General features: G+C 43.0%; 2 protein-coding genes across 3 annotated transcripts in view; both read left to right on the top strand.

Moving 5' to 3' along the window:
• LOC121612187 overlaps positions 1–13,909 on the top strand; it is a 40,802-nt gene extending 26,893 nt beyond the window's left edge. The window contains exons 3-10 of the mRNA XM_041944898.1: positions 1,377–1,431; positions 1,594–1,684; positions 1,812–1,937; positions 1,980–2,221; positions 2,714–2,878; positions 3,775–3,936; positions 5,814–5,948; positions 10,223–13,909. Of these exons, the coding sequence (XP_041800832.1) occupies positions 1,377–1,431; positions 1,594–1,684; positions 1,812–1,937; positions 1,980–2,221; positions 2,714–2,878; positions 3,775–3,936; positions 5,814–5,948; positions 10,223–10,735 (1,489 nt within the window). The 3' untranslated portion in view covers positions 10,736–13,909. The remainder of the gene's footprint in view (positions 1–1,376; positions 1,432–1,593; positions 1,685–1,811; positions 1,938–1,979; positions 2,222–2,713; positions 2,879–3,774; positions 3,937–5,813; positions 5,949–10,222) is intronic.
• Positions 13,910–15,130: 1,221 nt separating this feature from the next.
• Positions 15,131–16,297, top strand: part of si:rp71-79p20.2 (SLC2A4 regulator) — a 37,079-nt gene continuing 35,912 nt past the window's right edge. For both annotated transcript variants that reach the window (XM_041946109.1, XM_041946108.1), the window contains exon 1: positions 15,131–15,578. In XM_041946109.1, the coding sequence (XP_041802043.1) occupies positions 15,309–15,578 (270 nt within the window). In that variant the 5' untranslated portion in view covers positions 15,131–15,308. The remainder of the gene's footprint in view (positions 15,579–16,297) is intronic.

Below are 16,297 nucleotides of genomic sequence, written 5' to 3'. Positions count from 1 at the left end.
CCAAGGAGACAGGCCAGAGTCAGAGCAGCCTCACGTCACCCCTCTTAAGCAGACTCCTCAGCAGGCAAAAGCAATGGAGCACCCTGCGGTTTAAAGAGGATCAGACTCTGAGCCAGGAAAGAGCAATGGAACAGCCCATGTTTCTTTTCTTTCCTTTTTTTCAGAACCCTCAGGGACCAATCACAGGCTGCACTGTGGCTTTGTTGCCATGGGATACACAGATAAGGATGTAGAGAAATGTCAAACCAGCTCATGTCATGGAAGTAAAATCACACTATTGTTAAGATCTTAAAAATAAAATATATGCCGCCAACTGGATGTCGGTATTTAGAGGGGCCAAGTGTTAAGTAGTTCACCAGTTCAGAGACACTTTTTTCATGTGCAAATACCATAGATCCTGGAAAGATGCCTAATACTATTGATTTCCTACTATTGATTTAAAAAATACCCCTCCTGCACTGGCTCCTTTAGATTCCAAGGATTACAATGTCTTCTAAGATCTTAATCTAAAACCTGCTAAATAAATGATGCCATTCTTTATATGTCTTCATGCTTTCATGACATTTTTGCCTTGAACCCCATCCTGTGCCATGTTATTACGAACATCTCCAAGGGGAGCTCTCTTCGCCTTCTCATGGTCCCCTTGGGGTATGATGGCCATATGTTTGTACGAATAGGATTGAGTTCCAGCTTACTGGAGGAGACAATAGCCAGCTCCAGCAACATGGATCTCACACAGCTGACCGTGGAGCTTCTTATGCTCTGTTAATATTTCAAGCAACTTGCATAATTAACCTGTTCGCAAACCAGAAATGCTATTTATTGCTTCATTATGTTTTGCAGCAGCAAGATCTCACGTTGTATGAGAGGCTCAACCTCCGCTGTGAGAGAAAAGCGGTGGGGGTAGAGCAATTCTCACATTTACACCTGCAGTCTTTTGTCTTCTTGCTTCATCTCGTCACTCTCTCTCTCTCACCATATCAACAGTTACCTATAGCTACAGACACCTCCAGGGATCTATGTTACACTATAGTGGAAACATGTGTTGCACAAGACTAGTACCAGAGGATAGTAAAGTAAAATGGCAAAGAGAATCAGCATGAGGGAAGCTACAAAATGATAACTGTGAGTTTGCTATATTATCGTGAAAAGGAGCTATTAAAGAAAAAGCTTGTCAGTGAAGGACAACCTCTGCTTTGGCACAAAACCTGAGTCACGCTCCACTCACTGTTTGACTGGGCTCTTGTTATTAACCAAGGACTTTTATGCCCTAACCAGGGTTGGATGCCGATAGTATCTATCTGCTCTGAGTGTGTGTATGTTCTCTCTCTCTGTCCACCGGCTCCCGTTGACCTTCCTCACTTTGATGTTGTCAGAAAAAGCAAGAGCAAGCATCCCCCAGCCGGAGAGAAAGGGACATCTGTAAATATGGTGAGACATGCTTTCATTTTATTCCCTCCACCCCGTGTCTCCATCTCCTCTGCTCTTTTCCATGTATCCTCTCTCCCTGAATAGCCGGTTGTGTATACAGATGCACATACATGTGTTGCCATGTGTTATGCCTGTATTAACCTGTCTGTGTGTTTGTGACAGCAGGGCACCCTTCGACACCCAAAACTGAACTCTATGAGCAAATCTGACACCAGGCTGCATGAGATCAATCGCTTTCCTTGCAATGGAAACTGTAAGTGATGAGTGAGTTTGTATGTGGCGATGTATGATATACAACCCCGAGCTATTACTATTTCAGTCCTGTCCTCTCCACCACTTTCTTTCTCCCCATCGTCCTCCTCCTCTTTCTCTCTATGCAGCTGTTAGTAAGAGCCGTCCAGCCAGTATGGACCTCTTGCTCCTCCACAGCCGGCGCTCCCAGACAGACCTGAGGCCCTCCCATGGGCGCCAGCTTCCCCAGATCCCCACCAGTCCCCAGGGGTCTAGCCAGGGGGGAGGAGGGGAAACAGGAGGAGATGGGGGAGGAGGGGGAGGGGGTGGAGGAGAGGCTAGAGACCACACCTACACAGAGGTGGGCCTGCGGAACAACCCCACCCCCACCCATGGCCTGGATGACGGCCTGTACGAAAGCGTAGGTGTCCGGGAAGGTGACGCGGGCCCCAAAGCACCATCTGCCCCGCCACCGACATCAGCCAACACTCCAGCTACAATCAGAGCCACCCAGAGCCCCCCAGCTCAGGCCAACGGAGCTCGCAGCGGGAACGGGAACGTAAGTACATAACACACAGATCCACAACGGTATTATGATTCAAATGTGAAGCACCCAATGGGACTGACTTGCAACTCACGCACCCAATGATTCACATTTATCAGACAGAAAACTCTCCACAAAACTCTCTACTACGCTGCCATCACTAAACACGTCCCACTCATGCTAACCTGTGCTGCCTACAGAGAAGGAAAGTGATAACAGCAGCGTTTTACACCTGAAGATTTAGACGTATTGATGTCACAAAAAAATGAGTTTAATACTTAACTGCAGACACTTCACAGCTATAACATTTTTTTTTCTTTGTCTGTGGATGGCCTGCATCATCAGCTTGTGTTTGTGGGTCTGCTGGAGCTGCAGCTGTGCACTGTCAGTGACATCGGCTGGACCTTGTTTCGGGTGCTTTGCATCAAATTCTGAGGGCAATAACTTGTTTGTAACTGACATTTCTGGTAAAACAAATGCTTGTGTGTTTGTCTTTATTTCTCAAAGGGTGGCAGGGGGAATGGCAGAGGGAATGGCACCATTAACGGGCCGATGTCAGGAAGAGGTAATGGTGCGAGTGGGGTCAACAGGTCTCCTCTGTCTTCTGTCAACTCCCTGGCCATCCAAGATCCAACTGCAGCTGAGTATGCTTCCATACGGAAGTTCAGAAAGGTAAGATATGCATAAAGTTATTCAGATGGCGACTTGAGTTGAAAGACGTTGCATAGTTTGGTAGTGTGATTTCACGGAAATTTTATAATTTGTCTCGACTCATAGGTTTTTTTAAGTGTGTTGTTGGCCTGTAGACTGCAACAATACTGTAGTATTTCCAGCAAGAAGTCCCAATGTGTGCTAATAGACAGAACGTTGCTGTACTCTACAAGTAAGCTGTCACATGACGTTGTCGAACAAAGAACGACAGATAATAGTACCTGATGTTTTGTGAGTTCTGAAAGTTGGGGGATTTGATTTGTTGGAATGTATTTACTGTGTGCTGGGTCCTGTTTCTCTTTCTTGTCATGTGACAGTATCTGTGGCTACTGAAGTAGGTGTTTGTGTGATGTTAATCAGTCTGAGGAAGTGGGCTCTGATTGATGTGAGCGGTGGTGGTTTAAAAGCCAAGTATTGCAACATAAGTTTTGTTGTAGATGGAAGTAGTAAAGCGGCTCACAAGGAAATTATTAACAATAAATATCAAATATTTTGTGTATTTGTTAGGATTTTGCACATTTGCCAATATATCATACAGTATATATTGTATATCATAAGAGGAATTGTTAACGTTTAAGCTTAATTTGTACAGTGTCGAGGAGGTGGATTTTTTAAACTTTGAGTGGCGTATTTCATCTAAATTGCACCACAACAAACAACTGTTTATATTTTCTTTTAGGTGAAATTCTAAGGCAAAAATTAAAAGTCAGCTAATATCAACTTGAAATGTCCTGCTAATAGGTCTAAAATACATCTCTGACATGCATGAGAAGTTTCAAATACACTTGATTATGTGGGCTGTTAGCTGTGTTCTTTGGCTGTATTTAATGTTTTCACTGGTGACTCAATACATCAAGGCTGACAAGACAAACAGGAAGGAAAATAACGGGGCCGACAGCCAGTCGGACAGCCAGTCGAGCATGAGTGATTCACCTTCTGCGGCTCCTCCTCCACTACATCGCAGTCAGGAGTTTCCACGCAAACCACTGGAGCCGTTTCACCTGCACTCCTTCCCAAAGGTACGGGAATCATTGGATCAATATGGTCCAAATCAACCTCATGCATCACATTACCCAACCAGCCACCTTAGCAAACTGTAAGTCTGTCTGCTGACCACCAGAGGGCACTGTCCACAAACAAACAGCTCTTTTTCGGCCCACATGGGGAGTCTCTTGATGTTTTCTTATCAGATTTTACCGCACATTTATATTGTATTATTGGCATTTGTTGTCAGTGTGTGTGTGAGAGCATATTCGATGTTTGCAAACTAACCAAACTCATGAACTCATGTTTTTAAGATTTTGTCTTCTATGTTTTAATTACATAATAGTGTTGTATTTGCCAGCTGGTACGTGTTTAAAAACAGTCAAGGCCACAGTTTAGGGAAGTTCTGAGAGGGAAATAGAGGGACAATGATCGGATGGTGATCAGCCTTTCCCGTGGGTTAGCTGCCACACATGTCCATTTTTCATGAATGTGTGTATGGGTTTCTGTGTGTGTTTGTTTGGCGGAGTGTAAAACAGGTGACTTTGTCTTTTGTGTTGGTGATTTAAGGAGATTGATAATGGTGTTTAAAGTGCTTTGTTTTAGCTGTGGATGTCAGCCCAGTTGTTGACCTGCACTTTTAATCTATGCTTGCTAAATCCTTGATAGTGTGTGTGTGTGCTTGTGTGTGTGTGTGTGTGTGTGTGTGCGCGTGTATGTATGTGTTTCTTCCTCCCTTTTGCCCCTATGCGCTGCAGCAGAACGGTATTAGAGCAGCCAGAGTAAAGAATGGAAGGATAGATTATGTAAGACCTTGGCAGGCTGCCAAACTGCCTGTGTGTGTGTGTGTGTGTGTGTGTGTGTGTGTGTGTGTGTGTGTGTGTGTGTGTGTGTGTGTTCCTGTTGAATCTATCAGCAAGTCTATCTAGAAACGGCTAACAGGTAGCCAGCAGCCAGTGTGGGGATAAATAATGTTCACATATTGAAGCCATTTACTCTGCCCCAGCTTCTATTACTCACTCTCGGTGCACAGGAGGAGCATATAAAAGCTTAATCATCCTCGATCACACGTGCACACACAACTACTTTCTTACTTTCTTTCTAATTGGTTTCTAATTGGTTTTGATCACCAGAAGCGATTTAAAAAAATTGCAAGAACAAATGGTTGTTGTTTAATCATGACGTCCTTTTTTGTATTAGGCAGCCAGTTTTCTTTTGTTTTTCCAAAAAGAATCACATACACCGACTAGTGAGAAGAAAAAATACCTCTACAAGTTGAGCTAAATGGGGCTTATGCTTTTGCAGCATTTTCTGTACATCAGCGGATCTGTCTGTCTTTCATCCAGATGTCGTTGAGTGACTAGATTTGCATAAAACCTTGTGGAAAAGTTGGCCAGACATCAAGGAGCAACTGATTAACTCTTGAGAGCCAAAAAAAGAAGTAAAAAGCCAAATAATTTAACAGAGGTGGATGTTGCAAAAATAGAGATCTCTATCATAAGGAAAGCTTTAGAAGTGACACTTTTATCACCGTAACTGACCAAATTTGATAAAAGCAGTCCACATTAATCTCACAGTGCAAGTGGGTCATCGATACCTCTGACGTCCAAAACAAATGCTCTCTCTCTCTATTTCTCTCTCTCTGTCTCTCTTACACACACATGCACAATTTACACATACTGTTGGTCACCGTTTACTTATTGAGAAAAATCGCAAAGGTAAACTTCCATAGCTCACAGGTCTTAGGAGAGCAAAAAGAAAGGAAGAAAGAAAAATCTACACACAGTCAGACACAGCACAACTTTCCATAAATGTACAAACATGTATTATTGTGTGATTTACTTTTGCACAAAGACATCTGGATCTTAATTGCAATGCTTGCCTGAGCTCCTCAATTGATTTTGTTTACCAGGAGGCAGTGTTCATGGGCAATGGGGAGCAGTACATCTGGAAGCCTCCAGAAGAAGATGATATCATCACCTTGCACCCACCTCCACTCCGCGGAGAGAATGGACAGGGGCACCCATCGCCCCCAACTGCAAAGGAGGTAGTATACGAGTCTGTGTGTGTGTGTGTGTGTGGTCGTAGTTACGAGGAAGGACCACTCGACGGGGGGCTGGAAGGAGTTACAGGCAGGCGGACAGGTCTCTGATTTGTGACTGCTGTGTTTACCAATTGGGGCGCCCATTTGATTGGCCACACCGTCATAACACCGCTGCCCTGTGACCCGCCCGTCATATGAGGTTTCTGCTTACAGCCAGAGGTTACGTTACATGCACTCTAAAAAAGAATACACTGGCTCAACTTAAAAAAATTCAGGTAACAATTTGCGTAGATATTTTTAAGTAACTCCAACTCAGCTATTGAGTAAATCCCATGAGATTTATGCAGTTACGGTAACTCAATTAGTTTAATACCACCACCATGATTTTCTTTGTCCTCCACAAGCTTAATAAAGTAGAGCCAACTTAATTTTAACTAAAATGTTTTGTTAAGTGGTCAGTTTACTTAATTTAACTGCAAATTTTATCATCAAACTGTTTGTGTCCCGTGTCAACTTATGTCAAAATTCTTTTTAAACCACTTTAACTTCAACATAAACATGCCCACTTCCAACAATACTAAAACAATAGAAATAAAACCACCCAAATGAGTTTAAAGCCAAACTGAAAGTGTGTTCAGGACCTCCAAATGAAGGCAATAATTCAGATTTTTGCAGGCTTTTACTAGGAAGTTGGCCTTGAACGAGAAAGCAAAAACAATGATATATTGCACTTATTAATGTGGATTGGATGTGCTTTTTCATAACCTTTGTAGTGTCACAACTAACACTACAGAAGTTCAGCACCGATTAATATAATTCAGCTGCCACTGTAAAACAAAACATAAAGAGACTTGGGCCTACTAGCATGACCTAGCTAAAACTCTAGCAACTTCAACACAATCGCTGAAGTAGCCGAGTATAATCTAATAATAAATAAAGAATAGTAACGTTCTTCACCAAGTAACTTAGCTTTAAATTATATTCCATGCGAACTCTGTTTCTCCTCCTTTTTTCTCTTGCCGGATGCGCAGTCTGGCTGCAAAACAAGTCCGGGCAAATTCAGCCTTGCACTCAGCTTTTAAAGGATACTCACTAGAAGTTGAACTAACTTAATACTTTTCTGTTGTTTCGTGAAGGCAGAAATGTTGATCAACAATCGATATATTGCTGAGTTTTCTTTATTTTAATTTTGACCAACTCCTTAAAATGACACATCAACGAACTAAAACATGTACACGTAACAACCTTTTTTTTAATGCAGAAAAAGCTCTTGTTTCTGAGCTATATTCACAAGCCCCATGAATGAATCATTTCTTAGAGTGTGGATGCAGCACCCCCAACCCCCTGCCTGAACCCTGACCCCAATCTGATCCCCCACTCATATATCTCTCTCCAATGCACGACTCACCAGACGGATCCAGACATCAGTATAACCCGCTGCTGGATGATTAAGATTTACTTTGAATTGTTGTGCCTTTGTGGGCAGAATGTCATCTACATGTGAACTACAAACTGACCTATATGTGTATATATATATATATATATATATATATATATATATATATATATATATATATATATATATATATATATGCATGTATGTATGGCAGACTGTGTCTGGTGGTGAGAGGGGGAAGACTCCACTCGCCAATCATGTCACACGCCCCACCACATGTGCTTCCACATGCACCAACTCCACCCCCACTCTCTCAATCTCCTTTTCTTCACTCTCCACTGGATCCAGTTTTACCTACTGAGAGTTACAAGCAGTAGGGGAACTTTTGTCATGCCTGGGGGGGCTGGGGGCAGTTAATATGAGTAGATGGAGGTGTATCCCTGAAATAGACCACTGCCTATTATTAGTCTGTGTTCGACTGAGCTTCTCCTTTCATCATGTCATGTTTGTCATCTCAGGGGCGTCTTTTTTCATGCCAATAACCCTGTAATATTTAAGTCTGACGATCAAGTCTGAATTTTGACACAGAATCAGAACTTCATGCAGTTTTGGATTAATAAATCAGAGAATGAATATGTTGTTCACAGGGAGTGATAGAAGATCATCTAAAATAAGCATGTAAGAGTTAAGTAAAGCAGCAGTCCTACAAGTTTCGATCCAGCCAAAGAGGCTGGATGCTGTATGGGGAGATTAAAGGGTTAAGTCTCTGCTGCTTGGCTCATAAGTGAAACTCCTCCTCTGCAAATCAGACTGGTACACAGAGCAGCTGGCCTTGACTGCATTCTGCATTCTCTCTCTCAGTTTCTTTTTCTTTCTTTCAAACTTTCTTTCCTGTTTTTTTTGTTTCTTTTCCAACCTTTTTCTCTCTTATGCTTGCTGTGTTTTTCCATTTGAGAGTTTGTTGTTGCCCAAACATGCCCATATACTTTGTATCTTCTGGAGTTTGTCAGTTGCAGCCGTCAAAAGGTGTTGAGTTTCCACTCCCACCTAAATCTCCTCCTCTCCTCTGGCGCTCTCTCCTTCTGCTCCACTCCCTTCGTGGCTATTAGGAGGCGCTGCCTTCCCCAACCAATCACGTTGCACAAAGCATGTCTCACCAGATGAACATCGACTGCTAGCAGACCGTTTGGAAACATGTGCCATATTTGCTATTCATAAAGTTGATCACACACAGATGCATCAGTCATGCATTCTGTTGTGTTTCCATGGATTATCAGTGTATGCTGAAATTAAATGTGACTTTTCAAAGGCTCGGTCTGCACAGAGAGCTAAAGTAGTATCAGAGGAGACATAACGGAGAGGAGCTCAGGCACTGTGGAGGAGGTTACAATGCACAGGCTTCCTCAACAGCTGCAGCCCAGTTTTGAAATCCCCATCATCTTGTGACTTCCTTCCTCTGCTGCACAGAGCTGCAGATTCTGTGTGCAGAAATGCAAACACACACACACACACTGCACATTGTGTGCACACGCTTGTAGCATACGCCAGGGTCTTTGTTTATCCAAAAAGGTCACACAAGAGGTTTGTGGGGCTGAGCTCCGTGTGTCACTTGAGGTCTGTCCGAGACAGACAGACAGAGACAAAGAAAGAGAGATACTCAATTAAAGTCACAAAGTCACAGTGGTTTGCATTTAAATTATATTTCCCCACATTAACTAATGTTATATTTTCTCTTTTAAAAGACATGTCATGCATAATATGAACTAAAAGCAAGGTAAACACGCACACAGAAAGTCTTGTCCATTGTCTCTATGCTCTCAGGTTTCAGGTTTTTGGGAGCGAAACAAAAACAAGGCTAATCTGTTGAGTGTGTGTGGGAGAGAGAGAGTTTGCATAGCCAGTGTTTCTCAGGGCCACGAGAGCAGAGCTGCTGGTCTGGGTGTGAACATGGAAGGTAAACATTACCATGTCCCACAATCCTCTGCTCTTGTGCTCCCCTTGTGGAATTTTGACACAGAAATGCCAAAGGTCACAGCACTGGTTTATCCAAATTCCCCGCAAGACCTCACACATGCCTCTCAGTTATGTGTCCCAGATATCAAATCGTACATGAGTCACTGTCAGCACAAACATGCACATGCTGTGTGTATTTACAGACACATGTATGCATGCAGACACATACATTTAAAGCAAATGAGATGTGAGCAAAGTCCATTAGTGAGCGCCACTTAGCAGGGGTTTTTTTTCCAACAAGTTGGCTGTTGTCCAGATCTTTCACACCATACCCCGCTGTTCTGTTGCCAAAGCAGTTGTGGTGAAATTTTAACAGGTCCATCCAGTGCAAAGCTAACTCTGTCTCTCTGCCTAGACCTCAACAGACTGATAACACAGTTTACTCTGTCTTATCCTACCCCGTCAAAGTAGGTCAGGTTACAGCACAGAGCGAGCTCTGTCAACGCATGTGCAAACAACTGCGCACACACCCACACAATCCATGCTCACACATTCAGTTGCACACACCAAATTATCAACATCATATGTTTACTGTCATGTTCACATATTGTTCCTTAATGTCTGGCATACATGCAGACGCACATGCATAAAAATAGAAAGCATGCATGCACTCATAGCTAATTCAGAAACTTGAGACTTAAAGGTGGGAAAGATGTGATACAGTGGCATTTAAATCTCAGCACAGCACAGCATGTGCAGGCTATGTAACAGCTGTGGTTGTAGACATTTACTTATAGAAACAAGGCTGTGAATGAAACTGTTCCAGTGAATTACAGCTGTCACCCATAGACTGCAGGATAGAGTTGTACTGTAGGTCAGTGTCATTAGCTGACACCATACTCTGCTCTTGTCCTGTGTGTGCTCTCAGATTGCAGACACCTACTCCATCGTGTGTAAAACCCAGAAGAAGAAACCGCCTATGGAAAACAACGGGTCAAAGACCCTCCCACGCTCCTTTGGTGGAGAGAGAAACGTAGGTTCACGGGGCCGAGGCCGAGGCGTCCAGGGCCAAGCGCGTTCACAGGAGGAGCCCTGCTATGAGCCGGTAGGAGACAGGTCCTGGTCCACGTGTGCAGTGGCCGAGCCTGACCCCGCATACGCTACTATCGACACCCACCGGAAACGCGAGCAGGCGGGAACCAATAACAGCACAGCTGGGGGCAGCGCCACTCTGAAGAGGAAGAAACAGACGCCTCAGCAGCAGGCATCCCCAGCGGCACCTCAGGGCTCAGGACCCACCGCCCTGCCTGTTAGAGGCCTACCTGGTGGGGAAAACTTCTATGAGACTATCAGTGATGTGAAACAAGGGGCCAATAGCTCCAGCACCACCACCATCTTCACCTTCAATGATGGGATGGAGATGTACGTCACTGGCCTGTAGCCGGCTGACAGGCAGAAAGGGCCCAGAACCCACTGGTACAGAGTCATAAAAGGGACCCTGCTGCTCACCGGCCAACAGGTTGCTGTACATAGATACAAGGCCCTCTATAGACAAACAACATGAGGATCCATTTTGTGATGACATCAGGTACAAACAGGGTCTAAATCCAGGTTCAGACTTCCTTTGATTGGTCTGTATTTCAGAACCAGCCTAAGCCTAGTCCAGCCCAAATATGGACCAAATATGTTTTAACAAAAAAAAAAGAGAGAGAGATAAGAAAACTGGAATATACATCTTCAACCTACTGTGTCACTGACCATACTCACCTGTTGTGCATCATTTTCCATAATATCTTTATTTTTATATGAACACTGTACTCTTTAAAGAGTATGTGGAGTAACTCACAACCTTTAATATATATTCAAAAAAATAATTGTGCATGTATTGTGCAAACACGCACCTGAAAATAAACAGTAGTAGCAAGGGAACCAGGTATAAAAGGAATATGAGGCACACTGTTAACTATTGTCACCCATATACACACACACACACGCACACACATACACCTCATCTAGGGGAGGCTTATGTAATATAAGCAGATGGATGTCACAGGTATTTGCGGTACTTAACTCGCTCTAAGCAAACATCTCAAACAGGTTCTCTGTGCGCACTGGCCAGTTGCTTGGCACACAGTATTGTGGAGCTTTGTTCAAACATAGGCCTAGAATTTGTAGGCCTGCTTAAACACAGAAGTAATTCAAGGTTATAGTCCCCATTTCACAATTTATCATCAATGTGCCCTAAACCTATAAGCAATCCACACAATAACTATAAAAAGTGACTTTTGATCAGTAATTTAGCTGTCAAATAAAGTATGAGATTATTTAACGTTCCACACTCAGATGACAAACATCTGTAGCTGGAGGCATGACACATGCTAACATCCCCACCCCTCCTCACCCCCTCACAGAACACACACACACGTACCTGGCAGATTCATGCAAGGTAAAGTGAGTCATCAGGACATCAAGTGGGTTGTTCAAGAATTTCCTCAGAGTGATATGGGTGGCAGATTTCACAATGCCAGACCTATATTGTATTACTTTAAAAAATATATAATAAATGAGAGAAGAATATTTACAAAAATAAGGAAGTAAAAGAGTGTCCAAATGAATACAGGATGCTTCATCCTGTTAATATGTCATGTTCTTTGGGTACTGTAGACATCTGATTTTATAAGCATTGTAATTATGCACTGGACAGGACTGGTTGGCTTGATTGTGCATTAACATGCTGTAAAGGGCGTTTCTGAGCTAAGTTCTGATTCGCTCTCAGGTCTCAAGTCAAAGCCAGAGTTCCCCGTAGCTCACCAGACAGAAGCCTGGTGGTTGAAATAGCAACAGAGGGCTTGGACTCCAAGGAAAATAAAGAGCTGTGCATAAAAATTACTTGTGAGTGTCCTTTGGGGGGTTGCCCCTCACCCTTTCCCCACCCTCATACCCAGCCTCGGAACCAAGTTATCTTCCATTACAAACAATATCTTTCCCATGTAGCTTTGGGGAACATTAAAAAACAAAGAAGAGAGGAAGAAAACAAAATATTAGAGGCTTAATAAAGATAAGAGGTGAAGAGGGATGCAAACTGCTCACAGGCTGAGAGATGAAGGGTGCTCACTGTGAGACAACCATGCAAAGAGAAGACGGGTTTAGAAAGGCTAGTAACAAATTTATAAATGCTACTGTGTCAGAAAGTATGTAAAAACAAATGCACTCTGTGTTTTAATGCACTGTTTATTTTTTCTTACCTACTGACAATACCATTGGTTCAATAGCTCATGCCACTGCCATGAAAACAATATGTTTATGTTGTTGGTGCAATTTTTTCCTGCTTGATCAAAAAAGTGCATGCTTTGATATATGGAGATGAAAACAAATATTGTGGTATTTAAATGATCTCTTGTTTGTTGATCTTTTCCGTTGTACTTTTTTCCCATGTGATGCAAAGCAGCATTCCGTTTTTTTTCCAAAGTAACAAGTTGGAGGAGGAGGTAAAAGGAATAGAAAGATAGAGAGAAGCCATTGGGAGTTTAAGGGAGAGCGCTGTTTCTGGGGGAGCAAGAAAGAGCGTTAGAGGTGAGGAGGGAGCAGAAGACCAGCTAGTATAAAGCTGGATGAGGATCACTGCAAATGGACACATACACAAAGGACCCTCCTCCTGCCGATATGTTTTTGCGTGCGTGCACACACTGGCAGGCACACACACACACACACACACGCACTGCAGCATTGAGCCATGTGCATTTAGGGGATGAAGCACACTTTCCTTCCACTTGGTCAGCCCTTGCATATACTCCCTCCCCCAGCTGTGCTCATCCTCCAATAACCGACACAGACCTCTCTTTTCTTTGCTTCACCTCTCTTTCTCGCTGTGCAGGGGAGGGGCCTTTGATGTCCAGTTCTGAAGGACTCAGGGAGTGATATGAGGGTTGGCGGGGGCGGGGGGAGGGTCACGCCAACCCCAGTCTGATATCAACAATGCACCAACGGCTCAACTACTGCCTGATATGAGAAATGGCTAACAGCTGAGACGCTTAACAAGCTCTGTTGAGGCTTCCCTTAGACAATGCTGGCTGGAAATCGCTATCACACGTAATCCTTTTTCTCTGGCTGTCACTTTATGTGTCACATTTTCTTTATCCTGAGACAAAGCACTGATCTGATATATTTTGCCGAACACTGTTATACACTGATCGAGACAGATGTTCATTGCACAAACAAATACAGTATGATGATGTAAATGTGTAAAATACTCTGTTGCTGTTCTGATGTTGTTCCAATGTAACATACAGTATACAGTATATCTGTTGAAAAAAAAAAGAGATGGTTATCACAGACACATTGTACTTTGTGGATGCAAAATGTTTCATGCTTTCCATGCAGATACAGATGCTGTTTGTTAATTGTCTTCAGATATAATTATGGGCCAATACTGCTGTGACAGCTGTAGCCAATGTTGTATGTTCTTAAAGCACAGGGTTTAGTTTAAAAATAATAAATATAATAAAATATAGTGTGACAGTGCAGATATGCAAAAGATTGTAATGTTTTATATTAACCTTCATAAAATATTAAAGTGAGTTTTTACTTTTCTAATAAAGTGGCACATTATAACGTGTTTGTCTTTTGCCTGTAGTCTTATTACTTTGTGCAAACTAGGCAGCACCACAGTGTCAGTTATTATGGCTCTGTAGCAGCCTCACAGTAATAGCTGTAGCTTGCAATAAATGCAGCTTGCAGTAAAATGTGTTTGTGTAAAATTAAGCAATAAACCAGAAATGTAGAAGTGCCTCTGTGGGCATTTTAGGATAGGTTAGATAAAGAGGCAATCAGGTGCCTCCATCAACTGAAATAAAAAGAAAACAAATATATCTTTCAATGATAGCAGCTGTTTGATCATGTTTATGAGCTGAATATTTCCAGCCACTCCAGTTCAAGATAAAGAAATTTGTTGTAAAAATGTATTGCTTGGTATAGAGGTAGAAACAGTTTGAGAGTATCCTTCACTGTATTTTATATAGTGGCCACTTGAAAAAAATATAACCTTTGCTTTTTATATTATATTATTTACCTAATGTAATGCAGCACAAAAGCAAGGTGTCTCTGTTATTGTGATGTAATCATGTCAACATAACAAATGGACCTCAATGTTAGAACAGATTAACTCAAGCATACCTTTGTGAGAGTCATGAAACTGAACCTTGCCTCATAAACCTCAGTATTTACTGCAGGACTATATTCTTGGATTACAATATTTTGCACAACTGTTCATGTTATTATGTCCAGACACTATTCTATTCATTTTACCTTAAAACAATAGGATATGAATAGCTTCCACTTGTCGACAAGCAAAGGGCTTTCTAACTTTTATGAGAGGAAATAATCTGACCAAAGATGTGTCATTTCATAGATAATAACCCGCTTGTAAAGTGTGGTGCATGCAAGAAAACCATAAGGCACTAAATCGCCATTTGATAAGCAAAAACCAAAAATGCGCAGTTTGTTACTGAGGCCTGCCCAACTGTTTCTCCTCTGCTGCTCTGCCTAGCTTGTCTAGCCGACCGGCTCCTCGTCGTCGACAGACACCGGCCGGTAAACTGAAGGACACGCCCCCTCCCCCTCTTCCACCCACATTACTTGGATTAGTAAAAAAAGTGATTGACGGCTTGAAACTAGCCAATCAGCGGTCGCCTCGCTGTGGACGCGTGCCAGAGTGTAATGTTTATGTACGCAGTGAACCAATAGGAGTGAAGTGGAGGGGGCGTGGAATTCTTTTGGAGGAAAGAGGCAAAACAATCTTTTATCCTCCTGACCAGGCGGCTTTTTGGATATCCTGGGTAGTGGTGGTGGCGGCGGTGGTGGAAAACTTTACATGTAGACTAGAATAGAAGTTAAGACACAGACAACACCTATCAACTCGCGACAATCCTGATAAATGTATCTAACTCCAGCATTTTGCACTAAAATCTATAGAAAGCTGGTTTTCTTTCTTTAGTCTCCACTCGCCCTGTCTGAATATGGATTCCAGATATATTTTGGAGAAGTCGTCGGTTGCGACGAGGGTCGGCGGTGCGGATTTTAACTGCCGGGCAGGCCGCTCCGTGCTCCGCGACACCCGTGTCCCCACGGTGGAGAAAAACGGTCCCATGCCGGCGTACACAAACGGGCACGTCCTCTACAAATTTGTAATGGACGGCGGCTCAACGGCAGAGGTTAAAGGCGAGAGAAGCTCTTCAAAAGGGAACGGACTTTCTCCGAGTGGTCGAATACTGCACGACGTGGAAAAAGTAAGTGCCGTTTATCTGTGTTCAAGTTAGTGTGGGAAAGTGAACCGTACATCCAATTTTCAGCTCAGATAATATCAAGCAGGTAACATTAAGCTGTCATTACGCTGTCTAACGTTTAGTTTGACAGCTCTCGCGCGCCGTTATTACATTTCAACGGTTGCAGAATGCGAGAACGTGAAGCTCACACGAGACTACAACTGTATATTGTGTTTTGAGTACCGCACTTACAACTCTTAACCCACTTTTTTTAAAGTGTCGGTATATTTCACCATCTGCTGCCAACGCTTGTTTGTGAGTAATTACGTCGTATCAAAACCGCTTTAAATGGCGGCTTATTCTGTGTGCAAAGTTTACAGAAAAGGGGGGCAGGGACTTCAAACTACTAGCCGTCCCCCTTCCCCCATAACTTTAGGGTGGAGCTACAGCGAGGGCTTCCTGGCTGCGCAGCACGGCCCGGCCTCCATCACACTACTGAACTAGTACTAGTACTTTTTAGTGGACTTGTGATATGTTTTTCTCTAATGCAGCAACGTTTTGTGTGTATCGGCTTTTAACTTGCAATGCATGTGTGTTTTTGCGTTGTATTCTCAGTATTTCTTGGTCCATGTGTGTTTTTCTTTGCGGGGTCCGTAGCTTAATCATGTCATATACTTGCTAATTGCACCATCAAATATGCATAGATGGCAAGCTGCCACACCTACTTTTGAAATGGATCAGAT

The sequence above is a fragment of the Chelmon rostratus genome, chromosome 10, assembly GCF_017976325.1.
Source record: "Chelmon rostratus isolate fCheRos1 chromosome 10, fCheRos1.pri, whole genome shotgun sequence".
NCBI classification, from domain to species: Eukaryota; Metazoa; Chordata; class Actinopteri; order Chaetodontiformes; family Chaetodontidae; genus Chelmon; species Chelmon rostratus.
This window is presented reverse-complemented; position numbering and strand designations above follow the sequence as displayed.